At 37.6% G+C, this 24497-nt stretch overlaps 1 protein-coding gene across 1 annotated transcript in view; it reads left to right on the top strand.

The window, feature by feature from the left end:
* The window catches only part of PPFIA1 (protein tyrosine phosphatase, receptor type, f polypeptide (PTPRF), interacting protein (liprin), alpha 1), a gene marked incomplete at its 3' end in the record, with an annotated part of 52571 nt that overhangs the window by 22707 nt on the left and 5367 nt on the right, over positions 1-24497 (top strand). Inside the window, exons 5-25 of the mRNA XM_010147533.1 lie at positions 257-331; positions 773-874; positions 1123-1344; positions 2116-2262; positions 3197-3331; positions 3882-3956; positions 4373-4456; positions 5041-5172; positions 7489-7551; positions 8686-8765; positions 8943-8957; positions 9022-9154; positions 10291-10514; positions 10902-11136; positions 14049-14078; positions 14907-15058; positions 15824-15996; positions 16796-16889; positions 23148-23229; positions 23339-23539; positions 24340-24402. Coding sequence (XP_010145835.1) covers positions 257-331; positions 773-874; positions 1123-1344; positions 2116-2262; positions 3197-3331; positions 3882-3956; positions 4373-4456; positions 5041-5172; positions 7489-7551; positions 8686-8765; positions 8943-8957; positions 9022-9154; positions 10291-10514; positions 10902-11136; positions 14049-14078; positions 14907-15058; positions 15824-15996; positions 16796-16889; positions 23148-23229; positions 23339-23539; positions 24340-24402 — 2517 coding nt within the window. The remainder of the gene's footprint in view (positions 1-256; positions 332-772; positions 875-1122; positions 1345-2115; positions 2263-3196; positions 3332-3881; positions 3957-4372; positions 4457-5040; positions 5173-7488; positions 7552-8685; positions 8766-8942; positions 8958-9021; positions 9155-10290; positions 10515-10901; positions 11137-14048; positions 14079-14906; positions 15059-15823; positions 15997-16795; positions 16890-23147; positions 23230-23338; positions 23540-24339; positions 24403-24497) is intronic.

The raw sequence follows: 24497 nt of genomic DNA, 5'->3' as shown, positions 1-24497 counted from the left end.
AGATTCTAGCTGTGTTTAATTCTTGCCTAAATGTACAGGTCATGTTGATTAGCTTATGACAAAAAAGGAAAAGGTAGGTTTTGAGATATGTAATGTTTCTCTAGAAGGGTTTTTGTAGAATATGTTTTAATTAGAGACCTGCTTGATTCAGTACTAAGCGTAATGGAGATAGTCATTTATGATCTGAGAGGGCATGGCAATAAGTGAAATGGATTTATTTTGAATGATTTCAGATTATTTGAAATTACTCTTTCAGGTAAGGGAGAGGTTACGAGTAGCACTTGAAAGATGTAGCTTGTTGGAAGAAGAACTAGGTACTACGCATAAGGAGGTAGGTTTTCATGCCAGTCTTCATGTGTGCATTGTGGTTTTTTAGTCAATATTTGTACACAGTTATTTATTCAGTTAGTAAAGTTCACTTTTACTTCTTGATGTTGTGGCAGTGTTTTTTTTAACCAAATGAGGTAACTCTAATCTTTAACTTAGTCACTTTGAAAGGGCAGGAAAGGAAAACCAAAAAAACCGCTAACGGTGTGTTGCCCTGCGCCCCGTCCCCTCCACCCAAGAGTTCCTGTGGCTTCAAAATAAGCATTCGTGGGTTGCAATGGCAGAAGATTTTTTCAGTGCCTGTGCCATATTTTATTAATACATACCTTGCAGTCGAATCAGTAATTGTTATTTTGCTCCTTTGTTTTTGCAGCTGTTCCTTATTTTATTAGTGAGAAAGGAATTGAGTGAAAACATACGTATATAAACTTTTATTTTCTTTTAGTTAATGATTCTGAAGGAGCAAAATAATCAGAAGAAAACAATTCCAGATGGGATGCTGGATATAAATCACGAACAAGAAAATACACCAACTACAAATGGGAAGGTACAGCTACTTACTTTTTTTAGCTGATATCTGATTTTTTTAATCAACTGTAATATTTTAATTTTAAAATATAATAAAAGCTTTTGGGGTCATGATATAATTAAAACTTGTCAGTTACCACAATTTCAGTTTTTGCAGGCTATCCAGTAATAAAATTAACTTGGGGGAAGGGTGTGTACAGCTAAGTAACAGTTTGGTTTTCAGATTTCTGTAACGTGCACATATTTTTTTTTTTCCCTGTTTAATAGCGATCCTCTAATGGTTCCTTGTGCAACGATGAAAACCTTGCTAAAGTGATTGAACTCCAAGACATCATAGATAAGCAAAACAAAGAGCAGACACAAATGAAAGAACGTCTCACCGCTTTGTCTAGCAGAGTAACAGAGCTGGAAGAAGATCTTGACACAGCTAGAAAAGACTTAATAAAATCTGAAGAAATGAATACAAAGTTACAGAGAGATGTACGAGAGGTGAGGAAGAAACACAAAATCTGGGTAGTCAAATGCAGCTGCTTTTGAAAATTTCATTGTCATTGGAGCTCAGTTACACCTTTGTGCTTTTCACTGTCTTTGGTTTGATAGGTGAGAAGAAAATTGTTTAGAGCATGATGGTGCTGTTTTTTGTTTAGAAGGCTGGTTCCTTAATTCCTGGTCTTCAGAATGAATCTGTGACTAGATACTTGAGGAATATATTAAATTAGAGTTTTAGCATTGCAAATTTTAACATGTTCTTGACAAGATGCTTGATCTTGTCATGAATGCTAAGCTTATTCATGAAGCTGAAATTTTTTTGAGGATGTATGTGGCTAAGGAATTGCTTTAATTTCAGTGGTGTGGTTGACAGTTCCTGTTACTGATCAGTCACTGATCTCCAAGGTCCTATGTATTCCAGTGTAGTGTACCCTTATTAAATAGAGAGGGAGCTTAGTTACATCCAAGAACACTGTCTGACCATCCCCAGGAAGTAAAGATTTGTTGTGTTTTGCCATTGAAAAGGTAAGTAGCAGATCTGTGGGGCAATGTAATAAAGCCCAGGCTTGTTAAGCATTCACCATTTAAAAGAAGAAGTAATTGAACTTCTAAACTGAAGTCAGACTATTCTTTCTACTTTTTTTTTAAATACTGAAAGCAATAACAGAATATATCTGATTTATTTTTATTATTTTTGGTTTGTGGTTTTTTTCCCACCCAGTCCAATCACTATATAATTATCCCTTATGTTCTGTCTTGTATTTTGCATAGACTCTGGCCCAAAAGGAAGACATGGAAGAGAGAATTACAACTCTTGAGAAACGCTACCTCGCCGCACAACGTGAAGCTACATCTGTGCATGACCTCAATGATAAACTTGAAAATGAAATTGCCACTAAAGACTCCATGCATCGACAGGTTGTAATTTGAAACGAGATAAAGTACCTTTTGCTCAGCATAAAACTAATGGAAATAATTAGTGTTCGAACTGTACTAAAGCACTTTGCTTTTAGGAAGATAGGTATCATCTGTAATGTGCTGGTTTTACTGACTGCTTTTTAGTAACTGGGGGAGTGCATTGTTCTAGTTTCACCCTGGAAATGAAGATGAGACAGTTTACTGGAGAGAGGAAATTGTTTTGAGCATTCTGGTGCACTTGATCATAGTGCAGCAGGGCTGATGTCCCTGTTAATTGTGGATTGTTAAATAGCTATGTGTGTATCCAAGCATCTTTAGTTTCATGTGTGAGAATTACTCATTCTAAGCTAAAACAGTTTTAAAACTTGTGTAGTGATGTTTACTTCCACTATAGGCTATAAATATCAGCTTACTGCAGGAGGATGTTTGACAGATGCTTGCCATGAAGTAGCCCAGCTTAAACCCAGAAATGGTGGTTTTAGCTGATCACTTTCTAACTAGAGGAAGCCAGGCAACCCTTAGTCAGCAAGAAAAGTCCCCTTCAGTATAATGTTTAGAAGAAGTTGTACACACTTCAAATGAAAATAAATTCTGTGCTAATATGCATATGATATGAAGAAATTTCTTCCTTGATGTAATGGAAAGGTTGATGTTTCAACTTGACATTGAAAATTCACAACTTTTCCCATACCGTAGCTGTTTGGTGATATAAGCTGCTTTCAGAATACACAGAGTTGCAGAAAAATTGTAGCGGAAAAAAGCGCTCTCATGTAATCAAGGGGAGGATGCCATGTCATTGGTTACGAAACCGGTTTTGGACAGCTTGTTCTCCGTAGGTCTAGTAAGGGTGGTGAGCTGTATCCTTACCTTCCTCTTTGACTAAAATTAATTACCATTTGAATACTCAATATTTGCTGATTATAATCCTCTGTAGAGTGAAGATAAGAATAGGCAATTGCAAGAACGACTGGAACTAGCTGAGCAAAAGCTGCAGCAGACTTTGAGAAAAGCTGAAACTTTGCCAGAGGTGGAAGCTGAGCTGGCACAGAGAGTTGCAGCACTTTCAAAGGTGAGTCAGTTGGACCTTGACCTCCAGACTGTCTTCTCCGTTGGCATCCTGCTACAAGACATCTGTTCTTAGTGTTGGATTGGTTACATTGTGCTTCTGTTTTTCCTTCAGCGAGTTCAGGAAAGGTTTCTTCATGTTTTAAGCATTTTCTGTTCATCTCTGTGAACATGTTCTAATTTACTCTTTGAATTTCTACTCTTTGGAATTTAGGTTTTCCCTTAACTCTGTTACATTATGAAAATGTGTCTGAATTATTATTTTGTTCCTTTTATTAAAATCCATTCAATAATAGGCATAAAGTCTTCTAAAACAAGAACCATTTATAGGGAGAAACCCAAGTTTCTTCCACTGTTAACCATGTGAGAAATGTGGGGAGAGAGGTAATGGTACTCATTAAGCCTTTTAGATCTGCCAGTGGAATAATGAAGTCTGAAGTATAATGCAGTAAATGCAAATGAGCCTTTTCGAGAGTGTGTGCGTGTGTTTGCTTTTCAAGTCGCAGTTTCATTTCTTTCCCTGTTATCTTTCCTGTCCTTAACTGGCTCTGTAGTCTGACCTTTTGTCTCCTGGGAACTCTGCTGCTAAAGATGCTAAAGTACTGGAACTTACCACCAAGCTTAGGAAGGTAGAATTTGTATATTAGTCCTTGTTTCTGCTTGCTGCTTTCTGCTTTGTCATGATTACTAACAAAGGGTCATATTGTCCAGGCTAGTGAGGAAAAGCTGAAAATACATTTAATTTTCATTTATTTATTTTTAGTTCTTGGGAATTTGAATTAACTTCTATTTTTGCAAGTTCATTTGCAAATAGTAGTTGATTCATGGTGCTTTGGGGTAAGAGGCTTCATCATTTTGTTACTTACCATATGAACTCTTACTCTGTCATTCTAATGACAGAAAGGCATCTCTTCTGCATTGTGTATTACCATAAATGGCAGTTGCGCAAAGCATGTTAGATACATTATTGTGCTTCAATGTTTCTATGCTTCTGAAACCTGTTTAAAAAAAAAAAACACAACTAATTTTGTTTTCAAATTGACAGGCTGAGGAGAGACATGGCAATATAGAGGAACGACTGAGACAGATGGAAGCACAGCTAGAAGAAAAGAATCAAGAACTGCAAAGGGTACTGTTCATATTTTTGACAAAGATACAAAGCTGAAAAAAGAATCTAATCCCCTTCATGGCTGCCTACCTCTCAGCAAAGCTGGTTTTATTTCTCATCTCTAAAATAAAGCCAGAGTTCAGGCTAGCTGATGGTTGGGAGATTTGAGCCACTGTACTATGAGTAACTTTAAATCTCACAAAAGCTGGAAGCCTCCAGTCAGTTTCAAATGTGTTTGGAATTACCTAATTGCTACTCATACTTGCTGATGAGGAGACAGATCAAAAACTTGTTGAATTAAATGACTGTGGAAAAATTGGTTCCTAGGTTACAAATAATGGAATTGGTTCTGAAATCTGCTTTTTCTTCAATTGTAAGCTCAGATATTCAAGCTTCTGGTCTTGGAACAGTTACTGAAGTGTCCCTTGCACTCCCTTACAGAGTAATTTTGGGGTACATGCAATATTCCTAATTCTTTAAGAAAAAAATTATTTCTGTTAAAGAAAACACACTTGGATTGAAGAAAAGTTACTGTTTTTACAACCTGGAAATTGTTAAAGACATTGTGCATTTTAAGTTATTTCAGTAGCTTTTGTGTATCTTAGGCTAGACAGAGAGAGAAGATGAATGAAGAGCATAATAAACGTTTGTCAGAAACTGTTGATAAGCTGCTGTCGGAATCTAATGAAAGGCTTCAGCTTCACCTCAAGGAAAGGATGGCTGCCTTGGAAGATAAGGTAACAAGTCACATGCTAGCATATACATTAGTTGGATGTTCAACGTTCTGTAGTGATTTGTGTATTTTGTGATGTGTCTGTGACTTCCTGTAAATAAATACTAAATCCTTATTAATAAGCAGTTTCTGTTAAGTGTGAATTAAGTGTGAATTTTGAAAAGAAGTTCTTAATGTTTTTTTTTTGAGTTGGTCTCCTTGTACTGCAGTGTTGAGAAGACATCTTTTAGGAAGCTTTATCCTTTCTTAGTTGACTGGGGTGGACTGCATAATAGGCTCACCCAATGTAATACAAGAAGTATAAAGAATCGGGACTAGAACTGTGACCTTTTCAGTGCAGTTTCTTTTATTTCCCAATGCTTTTTCGTCTGTACCAGTTGCCCTGAGTAATTCTGGGATTCTTCCAAGTTGAAACAGTCTTGCATTATCTCCCCAGGTAGATTATTTTGAGACCGGTGGTATGCATGTAAATGGGCTGTTCCATGGGTGTTCGGTGCACATCAGAGCTTTCCCCTGTATTCAATTAATCTTTTAAATTGTGATATACTTTACGCTGTTTCTTTTCCTTCTGCTGTTGAGTGTAGGTATATGGCTTTTTTTCCATGCATGTCTTTAACAGTTCCCTTATTCTGCATCACACTTTGCTTGATGCTGACTTTGAACTGCTTTGTCTTGGATTAGAAAAAAACACTTATTTTCTTTGACTAGATGGTGAAATGACTATCTGGGGGAATGTTTCCATAAAAGCTGAGTGGCTTTTGTTTTAAAGTCATGGCAAAAAAATTATTCAGTTGCAATATATAATGATGTACTCAGACTTTAATAAATACTTACTTCCTCTTGCATCCATGTCAGCTCAGTTCTCATCCCCAAACATCAGTTAGCTATCTTTCTAGAATTCCAGGATTGTGCTCCCCATGGCTCGTTAGAGAGATCTAGTTTGTTGTTTTCCCTGCACTATTGGAGCTGAGGGGAATTGTAGTGCAGTACAAATGTAGGTTCTACTGATTCTCATCCTTTGAGTTAGTGATAAAGGTGCTTATCATCTGGCATCTAAGGCTACAAACTTTGCCTTGTGGTTTTTAGTTAACATCACTATTTTCAAGATCACCCACTGCTCCTAATACCTCAGAAATTCTTGTTATGGACCTTGTTATGACATCAACAAGGTTGTTCTAACAGTCCTTATAAATTCAATTTCTGAAAATCAGCTTGAATACTGGGGAGGTGGGTGTCTTTGGGTTAACCCTGACTCCCCTTTACTCTCCAAACCCTGACTACGTTCACGAGTAATGAGGAAAACTTGGTGGATCTTCACTGTAAGTAACAGCTCCTAGAAGTGTTTATTCTTGCTGTGGCTTCAGGCTCATTCTTTTATGATAAGTTGGGAAGAAACATGCAGATAAAATTTTAAGACTTTGTTCTGATCACTTGGTCTTTTTTCCTGGAATGATTTGTTTCTTCATGTACGAAACTTTGACACAGTTAAGATGCGAATAGTGGCATTACTTACCATTAACACGTGTTTAGCAGAACTTGCTGTCAATGGTGGAAAACGAAAAGAAAGTGAGACAATTACAAGTTTCCTATTAGAAGGGGGAATTTCTTTTTCTTTTTTTTTTTTAAATCTTTAAAATTTTTTCCCCCTTGGTATCGCATACTACAGTCAAATACAATAGTTGAAATTCTTTGATTATTGTAGCCCTCCAGTGTTTCTTAATTCTCAGATGATTCTTAATCTGAATTTGGAAACTGCTTTGAATAAAGAGACTGTAGTAGTCTTAAGCATTTGTATTTACTAGAATTGTTAGGAAGTCCTGGTATAACTGTAAAGATGACAGCTTTGATGTTAATGAAGGCATTTGAGTCTCAGTGTGTGGTGCAGTGCTGGAGGTACAGTATATCCAAGAAATTAATGTATAGTGATTTTGTAGGTCAGGCAACTGAAAATACAATTAAAACCTAAAGATAACAGCCAGTAATGCCTTAGTAACCATTTAGTGAATTACTTTCAGTTATTTTAGCCACCTAATTGTTCCTTTTTTTTCCACTAGTTTTGTCAAGTGGAGCTTTAAAAGGCTGGTATTGGTATCAAATTTTTATGGAACTTGTACTATTACTAAATCGTTATTTAGAGGGCTGTACACCTGAGAGGATAAACCTTCAACTGTAATCAAAGTGAAATGATGTAAGCAATGAAGTATCTGTAACTTAAGATACATCTGTATGGTGTTGACAATTTTTTTGATACTTGCTTGGTTATGGTCTAAGAGTTTAAAGCTTTTATAAGTAACTTAATTTGTGATACATATTATTTTAGAATTCACTTCTTCGAGAAATTGAAAATGCAAAAAAACAAGTAGAAGAACTTCAGCATGAAAAGGTATAATACACTTTTGAAATATTATATTGGGAAATGATTGCTGTATTGCTGTATAGAAGAATCAGATTTGAATTTGAAGCTAATTTTTACTCAAGACTTAACACACTTCTGGATATGTGAAGTGACTGGCTCTGTTGGCAATTCGCCAAAGGTTAAAGATTGCACAGAATTTTTATACTGTTGTGTGTCTGACCTTGAACACTGAAAAGAGAAATGCTTTTAATTTTGGGTAGATTCCTATAAGTTGTTTTTCTTAAAACATTGGGTTTCATGAAATGCTTGTTTGACTGATTAAAATGTTTTAAGAACTGAGGGGCAAGGAGGGAAATATTACTGGACTTGGCTGTGCCTTTGCAATAGCAACTTTGGTGTTTTGTTTGCCCTGGAATGGACAAATTCCCTTCTTGAGTAATAATGGTAGGGCCTTTCATTTCTTTGCCTCCTTAAGCAGTGGCAAATGATTTTTGTGGTCAGGCCATCTGTTCTGAAATAACAAATACTTGCTATTGTGTATTAAATCACAGGTGTACTGCGTTTCCCCAAATCATTCTAGTAAGTAGCTAGGCCAAACTGTAGAGGCTGTGCTGCTGTAATAAAATGAAGAAGGCATTCAGAATATTTTGCAGAATGTGCTTTGAATTTTTGTATGTGTAGGCCAGCAGTTTTCACACAAGGCACAGATATTCATCATCAGCTGTTTCTTTAATTGCTTTCTCATTCATTGAATTTCTCTGTTGTTTAAATTTAGAGTTTCTAGAGCATGTAAAAATCTCCAAGATAAAAGTGAATGCATTTAGAAACTTTTGTGTACAGTTTGAAAAATATTATTATTAAATATTATCACTTAATTAAGTGATAATAAAACATTCATTTAGTAGCTATTTTAAAACATACTGTCTTTACCTAAAGTCACAGTCTAGATGGGCAACAGAATTGTTCTTGGACACCCTTTTTTGATGGTGCTGTATGGTGTGTACCATTAACATTTTAAGTCATTGAAGGCTATGTTTTAAAATCTGTTCTTTGAGTTTCGTAGAAATGAGATTAAAAAAATAAATGTTACTTTATAAAGCAGTATTTGACACAGAATTTTTTTTGAAGCATATTATGTATTTTATCTATTTATTTTTACAGGATCAACTTGTATTGAATGTTGAAGCATTAAGGGCTGAAAATGACCAAGTGAGACTCAGAGCCACATCACTTCATCATAGGTACCAGCACATAATTCTAGTCCAGTTTTTCTAATTTCCTTAAGGTTACTTTTAAATGTAATTTTGACTCTTATAGCTGAAAATACTTTAATCATAGCTATAAAATCTATTCTTTATACAGCATATTAAGCAGTTTTTATACTGCTTAAATAAAGATTGGCACTGGTGGGACAATAGGAATCATTTGGGTGGGTTTTTTGGTTGTTTCCCCCTTCCCTCTACCTTCATAAGGATAAAATGTTTCTTTGTGTTCTAGCCGACCAGATTTCAGATACCCTATGACATCTTTGTCTGTGGCTGACAGTCATGCAGACTCCTATGGCACCTCATCAGTGTTAAGGCGTCCCCAGAAAGGACGCTTGGCAGCTCTCAGAGATGAACCTTCAAAGGTAACAGAACTCTGAAACTAAAACAAAAACAAAACTCTGGTAACCAAACAGATTAGATGAGGCTAATCAATCACAAGGAGCTCTTAGAAGTACAAAGCAATAAACTGGTAAATGTATCCTGTTTTACTGTGCAATTATCAATGCACAGCTACTAATATTTTTAATTTTTAACAAATAACTGAAAAATTACTATATTAAGTCCAATTTATATTAAGTATAATAAAACTGTAATATAATTTGAAACACTCCTAGTTTTGTGTCTGTACACTAGTCTGACTTTTCACTGTTCTGCAAGCATTTCAAGTCCCTTTCAGGGCATGTAAGTTATCACCACATAAAGCTGATTCCAGAATTCTCATTGGATTTGATAGGAAAATTCTGCTGTAATTTAGAGTAGCCAAGATATGTGACACTAACTTATTCAGTGGGGCTGTTAGTTTTAAAATTTCACCTAAGTGTAAGATGGAACGTTTTCTACATTATAGATTATTTTTTTCTACATTTCTTTAAACACTGCTGTCTTGATGGATTTGTTCAGCATATAAGTGGGCTTTTAAAAAAACACTTTGAATGTCTTGAAAAACAATAGAAGTCATAGAATCGTTTGAGTTGAAAGGGACCTTAAAGGCCATCCAGTTCCAACCCCCTGCCATGGGCAGGGACACCTTCCACTAGACCAGGTTGCTCCAAGCCTCATCCAGCCTGGCCTTGGACACTTCCAGGGATGGGGCATCCACAGCTTCTCTGGGCAACCTGTCCCAGTGCCTCCCTACCCTCTGAGGAAAGAACTTCTTCCTGATATCCAATCTAAACCTCCCCACTTTCAATTTAAACCCGTTACCCCTTGTTCTGTCACTACAGGCCCTTGTAAAAAGTCCCCCCCAGCTTCCTTGTAGCCCCTTCAGGTACTGGAAGGTGCTATAAGGTCTCCCCGGAGCCTTCTCTTCTCCAGGCTGAACAAGCCCACCTCTCTCAGCCTGTCCCCAGAGCAGAGGGGCTCCAGCCCTCGGAGCATCTTCGTGGCCTCCTCTGGACTCGCTCCAACTGTCATGGTTGGAAATGTCATGGTTTTTTCCCATGTGAGTTTAGATTTAAAAAAAAAAAAAAAAAATTTTTAATTGATTTTGTTCTTTTAGGTTCAGACTCTGAATGAGCAGGACTGGGAGCGAGCCCAGCAAGCAAGTGTATTGGCAAATGTGGCACAAGCATTTGAAAGTGATGTTGATGTTTCTGATGTAGAGGATGACAGGGAGACCATATTCAGTTCGGTAGATCTGCTCTCACCAAGTGGTCAGGCTGATGCTCAGACTTTGGCCATTATGCTTCAAGAACAGTTGGATGCAATCAACAAAGAGATCAGGTATGGTCTATCTGCTGTTAAGTTTTTGATTAAAGTGAGTTTCTGTGACACTAGAAATCCTTTTTGTGTGGTTAGTCAGAAAATGGTGGTTGCCCATTCAGTTTTCTGGTTGGGGAGGGGAGTTGACAGTAAGTAGTTCGTAGTACTCTTTCTGGTTCTTTGTCTTCAGTCCCGTTTATGGAAGGGATTGTGTATTACTAGTTTGACAGAAACCCCTGCATAATGGTAGTAGTGTAAGTAGTAGTATTTGCCAATTTTTCCAGTTTGGATTAGAAGGTTTTTCACTGTGGCTGTGTTTGCTGCTTCTTTCTAGTGCCTGAGTTGGCCGTTCTGTTTATATGGTACTTGTTTAAATGTTATGTTTCTCTGAAATTTTTTGTCTTTTAGACTTATACAGGAAGAGAAGGAAAACACAGAGCAGCGTGCAGAGGAGATTGAAAGCAGAGTGGGTAGTGGCAGTTTGGATGCCCATGGCCGATTCCGGTCGATGAGCTCCATTCCTCCTCCTTATGCAAGTGGCTCACTTGCTGGTTCTTCCCCACCTGGCAGTGGCCGCTCCACCCCCAGGCGGATTCCACATAGTCCAGCTCGGGAAGTGGACAGACTAGGTATCATGACGCTGGTAAGTATCTGTTAACTTCAACTTTTCGGAGGAGTGTTCCTTTTCTCTAGGAAATGGGTTGTTTGATTTCCCTTTCCTGTCCTTCTTACTCAGCTGTATTTTTCCTTTCTCTAGGTTTTTCTACTGCTTCCTTTCAACTTCTATAAAAAGTGTAAGATACAGTCATAATGATTAGGAAAAACGTTCAGAACTCAAGTCTATTATTTGGTCAACATCTCATGCCTAAGTATTTTGTCTGTTATTATGGTCTTTGTTCTGACTCCTCTTCCTAGAAGAAGTAATGTTGTCTTTTCAACCCCTGGTACAGCAACCAGTTTCTCCCTCTGCTTTAAACTTTATTTTTAGCAGTCCACTATTCCACTAAATACTCAGCTAAAAAGTGACTTGCATATATTGCATTAATCTTAAAGATTGTAGAGGTTTAATGCAGCTGTTTAATGAGTAGTGTCTTGGTTTAGCCTACTAAGACCAGCAGGTAAAAAGTATGTTAGACGTAGTAGTTGATGAAGGAGTAGTGGTTCAGTGAGTAAGAGAGATACAGTCTTTTGACATTCAGATGACTGCTTAGAAAGATTAATCCTTCTAGCAGCTGCTTTATGCATGTAAACCTATCTGTAAAAACAAGATGCAAGTTTCCCACTTTTTTGGTTTTACATCAGTGTTAAGCAAACCTAATGGTTTCTCGTATTTGGAATACCTTTCACTCAGGAGCTCCTTGGATACAAGCATTTATTTGCAAGCACTCTCCAGGAAAGGCTCCTTCTCTAACTTAGCTCTAGATACATTACTTTTGCGTATGCATTTGGAAACTACTTACTTGTTGTATATGCAACACCATATTTTATATACCGTATTGTCTTGGATGACTGCTCTTGGATCATGCCTATGCTATACCAGTCAGTAGAGAAGGAATGCAGTCAGCCACTGTAAGAGCAGGGGGACTGTGAATAGCTGACTTGACTCATTTAGGTCTCTTAGTTGTTTTTAAATGCTCTGGTATTTCAGCTAACTACTTTTGCTGGCTTTTTAAAATTAATGGGTGTGTATACCGAGAAGTCTATTTCTTTATAAAAAGGAATAATTCTGCCTATCTGCATTTAAAAAAAAAAGTCATTCTACTAGCTGTAGCCGTATGTCTGGGCTCAAGCACACTTCATTTACAGAAACTAAAAAATTTTAAAATGAGAAGTGCTTTATGTTCTAATTTTTCACAGTAATAAGTAGTAAAGCTAAGCACTGCTCTTACGGAAAACCATGAACAAATTTAAATGGCTGTTTTCATGAAAACCAGATCAGAAAAATGTGTGTCTGAGGTTAAAATTTAACATAACTGAACAAAGGTAAAATGATTAAGTTCACCTTAGATCGTAAGAATGCACTCAAATGCACTTGATCCATTGTTTGCAGTTGTGTTTGTCTGATGTTTTAGTACCTGGCAACTGATTTGAGAAAGCTTTTCTGAAAGCAGGAAAACAAGCTATGCTTCTGGAATTACAGAACAAGAGCTTTCTAGAAACTTTTGGAACAGCTATGATGGATTATGACCGGAAGCATTTGTGGGGCTTTCTTGTTTTACTGGAAAGTTGCATTAGTTTGAGCTTGACAAGCAACATTAGCGTAATGCTAACTACAGTAGTGATGCTAGGCAGTTAGCTGAAAACCCCTCATGATTAAAATTAATTAAAAAGCATCAACATGATAAGTTGTGACACCCAGAGCTTTCTTGAACAGCTCTTGTGGATGGTTTTCATTCCATATGGTAAACATTTTCATTGTTATGAGTTATCAGATTTACGAGATTAAAGATCCAGCAAGGATAAAATGAGTCTGCTGCATTTTGTCTAAGAACTTGAGGAGGAACTGGATCATCTTTAAATGTCCCTTCCGACCCAAACCCTCCTAGGATTCTATGAACTTCATTAACGCAGTATTCTACAGTCAGATGGAACAAAACTTCATGTTAATTCCGCGTAGTTTGAGTGTATTCTAAATTAAAAATGATAAAAAGTTGTCATTTGTGGGAGGGAAACAACACAACTTCCCCAACAAATTTCCAAGGAGGCTGACTTTGGTTTTGGTTACAGCCATTGAAATAATTTGTCACCAAATACACTGACAATTATTAAACAAGTTATCTCAATTAAACTTTGTCAGCGTCAGTCTGAATTACTTGGTAACTTGTTTACGTAGCTCAGGGTTGCTGCCTTGCTCTGCGCACTGGCAGAGGCGTGAAGTACCTAAGAAGTGAGGTACAGTGGCTTCTGGAGCGTATGGAGGATAAAATGAAACTGGTGGTAGACTCTTGCTGAAACATTCCAGCACTTTAAACTTAGTAAAAAGAACACCATTACTGTATAGAAATCAGCTGCTGTTGGCACTCTTTTCACAGTTCAAGTATGTCTGCTTTTTGCGCTGTGTCGGAAACAACCGAGGCAGTTGCTGAGGCGTGAGAAGGGACTAGTGCAGAAAACGTATGAAGCCTGCTGTGGCTACCGTGTAGTGTTACAGTTCAAGGCAAGTCCTTGACGTGTGACTGGAAATCCTGTCACTTCTAAAAGCAACACCTTAGGCCCCCATGAACTTTAGTGTTTTTCTTGCTGAAAATAATGCATGTTTTCTGTGCTAATTTCTCTATGGGACCAACACACTGAAGTACCTACAGCACTTTCATAGGTAAACAATGACAGGTCTTGATTATTTTTCTGTTACATCCCCCCCTTTTCAGGGATACATTTAAGTAATCTCTGATTTGAAGAGTACTTCATACTCTGTACTTATCTCTGTGCCATTGCCATAATTGTTATTTATATTCTCCCTAAAATGTTTTGTCTGTAGTATTTGTTTTCGTCTGTGCTACAGTTTACAATAAATACAGCTTTTCCAAATTTCTTTTCTTTGCATGCATCTGTCAGCCTAGTGATTTAAGGAAACACCGTAGAAAGGTAAAAATCTTTAGTTTGTTTACTGGTGTGACTCTCTTCATCTCCTTCCCTGTCCTCAGACTCATTAATGGATAACAGGAACATGAAAGAAAGTATTTGCAGGGTAACCCTGTGATAAAGCAAGATTCTCTTTAATATTGAATTTAATATTGAATGTATTGAATATTGAAATAATGGTTTATCATCTCAGCATAAGTGTGGATTTGTTTTGTTGTTCATTGTTGTTACTTGGCTTTTTTTGCTGATGTGGGGGACTGTGTTGTGTTGCTTTGTTTGTAACAACTATTTTATCTTCATGAAACAATATTTAATTTTAAAGATCTCTTAGTTCACACACAAATAAGTCTTTAATTTCTGTTATTCAAACTTGGAGATAAGCCATAGCCACAGGTATGTGGGAACTAACTTCATAGAATTGGTAATCTTGCTAATGATTGCCTAGGCACATAAGTGAGCACCAAGGTGCCTTCTTTTCACAGGACTCTCTGGTTTTGTCTTTGCACTTGCTTAAACTGAAGTCAGGTGTATTCGTTTTCTGGTGCTGATGACATTCCTTTAGTTCTCAGCTCTGTGAATTAATAAAATCTAAGGGCTACTTGTTCATTTCACCAGCTAACACTGAAATTTAATGGTTTGTCACTGAAGGTAACAGAAAATCCAGAAAGAAGTCAAACAAAAAAGATAGGGAACTGCAAAATGGTAAGGGAGAGAGTAATCCTTTAACACTGAAATAATTAATTTTTCCCTTCAGTGTTTTGTGTAGTATTATCACATTTATTTTTTGTCATTTCCAACTAACCCCTCAAGTTTTCATTCATTTTCCTTTAGTCTCCAGCTTCTAGAGAAGAGGTACGAGATGATAAAACCACAATAAAATGTGAGACATCACCACCTTCTTCACCTCGATCTTTGCGTTTGGACAGAGTCCAAAAAGGATCTTTGCATACAGTGAGCCATGAAGATATCAGGGACATTAGAAAGTAAGTAGCTGTGGATAAGTCAGATCTACCAGTAATTTAGTATTTCAGATCATCACAATAAAATCCTAAACCTGCAAAGCTGTTCAGTTTACAGGATTGTAAACTAGATATTCAAGTGTTTCGCAGGAGTAAAGAGAATTTGTAATGTCGTCACCATGTAAATGGGTGATGATGTTACATAAACAGTAAGAATACAGATTTTGTTAATGATTAGAAATGTGAAGAGTTCTTCTGGCACTCAAGGTCTGCATTAAGTTTGCTTCATGTTCAGGAAAAGAACGATAAGAATTTCAGTTGTCTTTCATAGATTGGAATTCAGCTATACATATAGAAATAAGTTGCAAAATTACCATCATTTTCATTGACAGACCTTCTTTTCAGAGTACCTGAGTGTCTGGGATGGATTTTCAAACTTCTGTTTGCTCCAATTTGTCAGGAACTTGTGTTGCCAACTTTGGCCTCTCCGAATTGCACTTTTAAACACTTTATGTCTTAAAGTAGGAATTGACTTGTTCCATGCTGTAGCATATAAATATTATATCCCTTCCTTTCTTGCATGATTTAGTTGTTTCCACTCTTCTTTCTATTTAATGACATGTATTGGAGGAGATGAGTTTCTCTTCATGACTCATTAAAAGCTGACATTAGATGTCATTAGTGGGTTACTGAGCTTTTGTTAACTCGATCAGGAACCTGAATCTGTCTTCCACTGTTATGCTAGTGAGTTTGTTACAGCTGTGCTCCTTCATGACTTTCTTTGCACAGTTCAACAGGCTCACAAGATGGGCAAACAAGTAATCCTAGCAGCAGCAATAGTAGCCAAGATTCCCTTCATAAAGCCCCCAAAAAGAAGGGGATCAAATCCTCTATTGGCCGCTTGTTTGGCAAGAAGGAAAAGGGACGACCTGGACAAACAAGCAAGGAAACATTAGGACAAGGTTGGTTTATGCCTCCCCCCGCCCCCTTCCCCCTCCTTTTGTTGGTTGGCTTTTGTTTTGGCTGTTTATTCACAGGCAGAGGGTGAAAGACTCAATTTTATGATGTATGTAGCAGTATATCCGTATTTATGACTGATTATTTTGATGCTGATGTACAGCATTTTTCAGAACTGGTGACACTGGTAGGTTCTTTTATCAGCGTAGGATGCAAGTTCAGCTACTCGGGTATTGCTGCGGTGTAGTCTCCTGTAACCAGGTTATTGGATGTTGCTGAACTGTTAGGGCTTGATGGGTGAAGCAAAAAATGTCATCTGTGTCTCAGAAGTGAAAAGAGGCTTTTGTTAGCGTTGACACCAATGCGTCTTCCCTTTGGACCCAAAGAAATTCCCTTCAAACAAACCCCGCTGGCCTAGTAAGTGCTGTGGTTACCTGTCTCATGCAGTTCTCTGCTTAAAGCAGTACTCTTGATGCTGACACCAGCCGTAAGTGGTATGGGCACACGGGAATTCATCTTACAGGTGGCTGAAGTGTGAGGTTCTCTGATTCCAGACGGTTTCAGTCAGCACCTCTGAGTCTATACCAGTCTGGTTTTCCTATTTTTATACACCATATTGATGGGTATGTATTCAACTAGAAAAGAGAGTGATAGCTGGGATTGGAGGTTTGGTTTTGTACATTTTGGATCAGGAATATTACAGAGGATTAAGTTCAGGAAAGCAGTAGTGATTTTTGAGTTATAACTGGCCAAAATTTGAGAAGATAACAAGACTGGGTTTTGCTTTGTGTTTTTTTTTTGTAGTTGGCATGGCAGAAGCAGATAGTTCCTCTCAGGACACACTAGGTCTCAGCAAGCTTGGAGGTCAGGCAGAAAAAAACAGGAAAATGCAGAAAAAGTAAGTTACTGAATATTTTTAATCCTCTGTTGTTAAGGTATTGCTTTATTTGAAAATGCTTTCTTGTTTTGTTCTCAGGTATTTTTGCCTAGTAAGGTGCTATGACTATTAAGCCCCTCTAGAATTTTTTTCTAGTATTTATTTCTAGAACATTAATATTAGTGTAGGTTGTGGTAAGTTTGAAACTAATCTCAGTGCTGAAGGCTTATTGTTAAAATGCTGTAATAAACAAACATGGACATAAAAATGGACTCTTATCAAACCCTCCCCCAGATTCATTATATTTAATACCTGCTTTGTGCTTGTTTAATTTGGAAGATTTCCTGAAGTTGTCTTTGGCTTTTACTTGCATTTGAGCTGACAGAGTGAAAAAGTGAGATATTTTGCACAGACATCCTTCTGTATGCACTTGCTGGTTCCTTTCTAGTAGGTGACTCTTTCCTTTTGTGCTGCAGTTGCTAACTGCTGCTGTGTTCACTCATTTTTTCACTTCTGTTTAAGGTTCTCTTGATATTTTCTCTCATATTTTAACAGCCAAAATCTTTTCTTTGTACCATATATCCCTGATTTCCTGGGTTTTTTTTTATAAACTGTGACTATTTCCTTTTGTCATGGCATCTGTTAGATATGGAGTTACCTTTTTCTAGTCATGAGATCTTCTTCAGTGTGTCCAAGAAAATCTTGAGTTTAATGTTCACCTTTTGAGTATCTATTGCATGGTTTGTTGTTCCAACACTGACACAATATGAAGCAAAGACTATAATCATAGTTGAAAAGTAGATATTGCTACTAGTAGAAATCTTGACTTGATACTTATATGGTAATACAGGAAATACTCAAATTTCTGTAAGGAGGATCAGGCATTCTTTGCATTTTTCTACTCAAAGCTGAGGCATGTACTTAGCATTTCTGTTTTTTCTGTTCAGCTGTGTTTACTCTCTGTCAAAAAAGTTGACCAAGATCAGACATGTCTTGCTTTTTGACTTGCCTTCTGAAGACAGCATAGCAAATGTTGAAAAGAAAGCGTGCTGATTTTCTCTTTGCGAGAGAGATCTCTTGCAGTTCCTAAGTCCTGTTAACAAACCGGAATGATGCCTGGTGACTGCTAATGAAAACCAGCAGTGTGTTGGTTTGAAAAGTCAGAGGGGAATGCGGCTTTGTTTGTGTAACAGGATGCTTAGCTGTGTTTCTTCAGACTGTCACACTGAAGGCAACCGTATGTTACTATGATCTGGTATTTTCCCTTTTCTTCAGAGCTTTAAAGTTGTACCACATCTTGGTTGAATAAACAGCTTTAGTCTGATCATACCTCAATAGTGGTAGGCCTGTTCTTTGAACAGCGTAGATCTTTCTCAGTACCAGCAACAAATTTCATTCTAGAGTAAAACAATCCATACTGTCTTACTTTAATAACTGCAAAAATTGCAGTTGCTACGCAGTTGAGATAAATCATGTCTCTGTATACATTCTGCCTTTCAAAAGTTTACTGGTATTACTTAAAGTATACCTTATGCAACCTGTGGCTGCATGTTGCTGGTTGCTTCAAATGATGGTATCTATATTAGACAAATGAAAACTAGTTTAAAATTGCCTTGCCTGGCTATTAAGTATGAGCATGTGCTTATTCACAGCAAGGTCTCTGATTTAGCTGTTTCACTGAAAGTGGGTATGAAACAAGACTGTGTTGATGAAGATATGTATCATAATGTTTAGTTTTATCACTTACCACAGAGAGCAGCAGCAGGGCCCTTTGAGAACTTCCATGAGAAGCAAATCTTACCATTTAAAAAAAAATCCCAGCATGATACATTAATCCACCTGTTTCAGAACCCGGACAGGTATTCTCAACGTAGGAAGAAATAATATCACAGAGTATCAAAGATTCCTTGCTGCCTTCCTGAGATGCTCCTTATTGAAAAGTGGTAAAGCTGCCCTGAGCTGCTTTTCACTTAGATATTGGAGCAGAGTGAGTTTAAAACAGAATCTTGAGGCTGATGGTTCCCTTAAAAATCTTGTATTCAGCGAAAAGAATTGCAGTTACCTGAATGCTTGGGCCAATGACTGCTATTTCTATTTATAGTTGTTTCTAATCCCCATTTGCTTGCTTATCTTTGATTTCTGCATGCATGCACACATGCAGCCAAGAGGCTGAGGGCAGTATTCACTGTCTTTACTAACAAAAAACCTATTTATAGTTACAGAATTAAATTACAGTATGCATTATTTGTCTGTTTTTGTATGCCTTTAAGTTCAGTTTAATCCCAGTTTTATGTTTTTCCTTCATTGTTTTATTTTCCTTTTGTTTACCATTTGATGTGGTAGTGCAAAATCAGGGTAAGTTTATATTTATTTTCTTAGGATTGTTGTGAAATGATAAATCTCACTTGGATTTTTTAGCAATATAGTAAAAGCTCTAACTTTTTTGGAAAAAATAATTGAGATGTGATAATAGTTTCAAAAGAATTTATTGTGAAAATGTGTTGCTGGAAAAGAAAAATCCAGTTTTGTCTAGTTCAGTGTGAATGCTAGTTCAGTGCCTTGTCTTAATTTGCATGGTGTGTATTTTCATAATGGAAATATTAAACCCTACTTAGATGGAATTAGTTTTGTAATTGGGGTTTTGAAAGTTGTTTGGTAATAGTAGATATTTGTGGCAGTTCATTTCCGAGGTAGATATATTTCTGTAAAAGCATTGCTCTGTGTCTACCCAACTTGTTTTTAGTGTGTTGTTCATGCTGCTCATCATCTTTGTGAGCTGTACTATTTGCAGTGTATTTGTTTTTGGTGTACAATGCAACAAACTTAATACTGTATTCATCAGAAAGGGAGGCAGCCCTAAATTGAAGATAACTCCTTAAAAAAAGTTACACACAGTTTACTACATACCTGCCATCAATATGTAATAAGGTGGTTAACTTTCCATCGAGGCTTTGCCTGAAATTAGTCAATTTTCATCTCATTTTTCTGCTGTTGCCTTTCAGTTTTTACACATTGCAACTCTGCACGTCTGTAAGTATCACTCTCTTTACCACCTTCCCCACAGTGTTCTCCTACTCTCAACTTCTTCCAAATCACTTCTCTTCCGTTCCATCCAAGAAATCTGGAATATAGCATTCTGCTTTGGCTGCAAATTGTGGATTCAGCCATTCCCCTGCTGTCTTAATCCAGTGACAGAGTGGTATTGCTCTGGGCTGCTTTGTTTTCCTTGTGGGGTTAGCGTATGCTTGCCTGCCAAGAGCTGTTCTAAATACAAATCTTTCAAATGTCTTTAAGGGGCCTTGTGTGTTCACTACTGCATCAGGCACCTGTGGTTTTGACATCATGTCTCATCCCATATGACCGCAGTTTCTTTGTTCTCTACAGCTGGTGTTAGATGCCTTTTGAATGTGTCTAACAACAAGTGTTCCCCTCTTGCAGCAGCACATTTGGTCTCCCATTCCGAGTGACGTTCAGCCAATTTTTTATTACGTCTGTAGGCGTCTGTCCTTTGGTTTTGTTACCTAAGAGTTATTCCAGTAGCTAGCTACTCCTTTGACATTGTTTTGTCCTCATGGTGCCAGCTTTATACCATCTGTTAACACTGCCAGTGCTACTGTAGTATTTTTTTACCTTACAAAGATAGGAGGCTGGATTTTTGCACCTTCTTGGATGGCCTGTGAAACTAAACTGGTGTGTCAGTTGTGATCTTTACATAACCTGGTCATGTGTTGCTGGAATGCACCAAGTTTCTTTGTGCAGTTGGAAGGGAATTACTGAAAAAGTGAAGTTCCCTGCTATAGGAGGAAAAAAAAAACCCAAAATGCATCATTTTACAGATAAAACAGCAGCTGCCTTTGAATTCTTCCCATGAGATGATTTGAGCCTGTGCTGTCTCGGGCTTTCAGTTTAATGATTTCCCATGCAAGCGTCTCTTTCATAAGAACAAATTCCAGAACTGATTTTCTACTTCATGGATGTGTTCCTCTTTGGATCCATTGAACAATTTCTGCATAAAGTTACGTTATAAGCATTTTTGTGTTGTTTGCTTCTGTTTCTGCGTGTTTGCCTCCCTCAAGTAACGCTTCCTTCCAGTGACATGGTTGTTTTCTGCCTGCAATACCACCATGTGGCTGAAGTTTGCATTGTTATCTTTCCTTAACACTTTTGATACATTCCCTGTACTGCTCATCTCCAGATGATTTGCTGTTTCGTGCTTAACTTTGAAGTATGCAGGGAGACTTGTAAAACTGCCAGATACTACGCTGCTGCTCTCTGAATGATATAAATACCCCAGCAGCTTTATAAGCTGGGGGAAGCAGTGATCACACACTTCCGTGGGGTCATCCTAGTCAAACCAGGGGCTTCTTTGGGCATATATGTGCTCTTTCATCACTAGTGGGCCTCCCTCACTCCACAGCCGTGCTGCCACAACCACCGAAAAGGATGACAGACACAAATTTTGAAGTTAAACTACATGGAAAAAACCCAATGTCTTCCTTTCTGGCAAATACAGTATTAAGCATCTTATTCTGTTCTTACAAAGAAGCATTTTATAACATCTTAATTTTTCCTCATTTTTGAAACAACAAAGTGAAGCAAAACGAAATGTGTTCAGGGCTAGTGATTTTGTGGGGTTAATGTAATGCTTCCTGCAGTAGCAGGAAAATAGCTGATCCTTTATTCCTAATTCAAATATATATATAACTTTTCAAAAAGTGTACAAATACGTATTAACTTACCTTAACAAATAACTTAGTCTTCTTAGTGAAATCTAGCTATTGAGTTGCTAGCTGTTGAATGCTATTTCCGCCTCAAGTGCTGGGTCTAAAAATGGGTACATTAGAATAGTCATTTGTAACCGGTTATCTGGCACTTCTTTCCTTCCTCCCTTTTGTCCACTCCTATGCGGCTTGTTTAGTTAGCATAAAGTATTGGGAGGTTCTTCTAGAGTAAAAGGGATTTATTGGTGGAGAATTGCTACCTATTGATAAAACAGTTGCTAGTTTATTACTTCATTGATTATTTTTATATTTAATTATCTACCAATATAACATGAGGACCCTAGGTATGCTGGGCTGTCTTTTTAAGAGTGCAGAATACTGCATATCTGTTTTGCACTGCTAGCAGAGCAAGCTACTAGTTAGTAACCCCTTTTCATGATGTCATGTGTGGTAGGTTTTTTAACATCTGTAGCTTTAAGTATTTTATCATCGTTAGATGTACTTAACGATGCAGTTCTGAAGGTGAGGAGATTTTGTTTTAAATCATGAGAAAATCATGAATGAATAACATAGGATCCTGAATCTGTAGTATTGCTGCTTATCTTCTTAATTCTCTGCTTGCAGGCATGAATAAAAACCTTAAAACAGTAGAAACTGTCCAATTTGATGAAGTTGTTTTTTCTAAACTTCTGGTGACAGTGGGTGGAGACTTAACATACACAGCTGGTTTCAGAGGCAGCTTAAATATACTTTTTTCAGACTTCAGCCATTATTTCAGACAGACCTATCCAAGCAACATGTATGCTTTATACCTCCAACACTAGGTTTTGTCTCTTGGTTTGCCAAACACTTTTGGTAGCTGTTTATAGGGTTTTTGTGAGCTTCCATTGTTTCTGTAAGCTGAATTGTCAATATTAAACTTCAGTCTCTTCTGTTTCAGAATAACAAAGAAATGGTGTCGTCATAGGCGATGAAAGCTGAGTTTCAGTACGCACTTTCAGAATATAGGTGCTCTGAAAATAATGGTTATCTGAAGCTGTACCTGAAATTTTGACAGGCTTGCTGTCCCAGCCTGAAATTCAGCAATTAAAGGGTTACTGTCCCAGTTTCCAGCCTCGACAGCTTGACGGACAGTACCATTTCAATGATTTCCACAGGTTTCAAATCTACATGTTGAGGAGAAATAACTACTTTGGTTCAGTCTAATTATCTGGACAGAAAATTACAGCAGTTGGGAATCTGACTGACAAAATAGGTCTGACATCTTCACCTTGTGTTGGCAGTGCTGGTTACAGTGTCAGTAGCAGTTTCCAGCACAAATTTCCAAAAGGCAAGATCCAGCATCTCTGCCACCCTGAAATTTCCTATCCACTTTAGCTTATGTCACTGTGTAGTCTTTCTGTGTGTGCTGTGGCTGCCTTGGGTATCTTACAGAAGGCTGAGGAAGTTAGCTTTCTTCCTGTTGGAAAGAAGATAGTAAATTGAATGGAGTGTTTAAATTGTAGTATCTAGTTATAACTAGTTTCTCTTTGTTATTAATAACTTTCTCTAATTGTAGGCATGAGTTGCTAGAGGAAGCCAGAAGACAAGGTTTGCCTTTTGCACAGTGGGATGGGCCTACTGTGGTTGTGTGGTTGGAGGTGAGTTGTCCCTCTAGAATAAACAAACCCTTCTCAAGATTTTAACATATTTTTGGAGCCAGGAATGCTTTCCAGATCCTGCTTATGTCCTTTTTTTTGTGTGTTTCAGCTGTGGGTTGGGATGCCAGCCTGGTATGTGGCTGCTTGCCGAGCAAATGTGAAAAGCGGCGCTATCATGTCCGCCTTGTCTGATACAGAAATACAGCGTGAAATTGGAATTAGTAATCCTCTGCACAGACTGAAGCTGAGGTTGGCCATTCAGGAAATCATGTCACTAACAAGTCCATCTGCCCCTGCGACCTCGAGGACGGTAAGGAAAGAACCATTAGAATTTCCAAAAGCTCTACCGTAAACGTGTGACCGAAAGGATTTGAGCTTGGAATAAGAATTTCTGGAAACTTTAACGTGTTCCTCTACAATTTAATTATAGCATGCTTGTTCCTTTCATAGAAATTGAATTAATAACTACTTTTTCTTTCCTAAGGGAAAGATTAAGTTTATGTCAGTGTAAGTATATAATCCAAAATATTTAGTGTACATGTTATTTGCTTCATCTTTTGGCCTAAGAAGAATTTATCATACAGTCGAAGTACACATGTGCTTGCAGAAATGAGCAAAATTGTTGGAGGCTCTTTTACTTGGTTTATAAGGCCACGAACTCCAAATTATGATTCAGCCTACGTGGACTAGAAATCCACCTGTCTCCAGGGTAAACTTAGGCACTTAAAGTTAGTGGGAATTCCTTCTTGTGAGTCTGTCTGCCCTGCAGTCTGAAGTTATTTCTGAGATTCCTGGGGTTACACACCAACAAATGCATTTTTCGGATTAGAGCAGAGTCAAGTGTTAGTTTACGCTGATGTCATTAATGGGCAATTTCTCATATTGAGTTTTGGTAATATCTTTCAAGAAAAATGATCCATGTTAATAGGCTTTTTTATTCCATGCCATTACTTTGAGTAGATAGGCCTGAACGTAAGACTCTAGAAACCACTGCTTTTGCCCGTGCCTGCTCCTTACATGTACCGATTGCTTATATGTTCTGCAACCTCTCCTCTTTGTTACTGCTTTCCTTTCACTGGATGGGATTGGTTCCCTGTGGGGTCATATTAGACCACGGGAAATGTCTGGGTAACACACGAAGAAATGGAAAATCTTACAGCCGCGCAACAAACGGTTAGTTTATAGTGTTGCCACCTCCTTAGAGTGCTTTTCCCACCTTTTGAACATTTGAATAAAGTGCCTTGGTTTTTTTTTTTTCCAAAATTAAT

This window comes from Eurypyga helias, unplaced genomic scaffold (genome assembly GCF_000690775.1).
Source record: "Eurypyga helias isolate BGI_N326 unplaced genomic scaffold, ASM69077v1 scaffold4862, whole genome shotgun sequence".
Classification (NCBI taxonomy): domain Eukaryota; kingdom Metazoa; phylum Chordata; class Aves; order Eurypygiformes; family Eurypygidae; genus Eurypyga; species Eurypyga helias.
The sequence above is the reverse complement of the archived record's forward strand: the minus strand, read 5'-3'. Positions and strand labels throughout refer to the sequence as shown.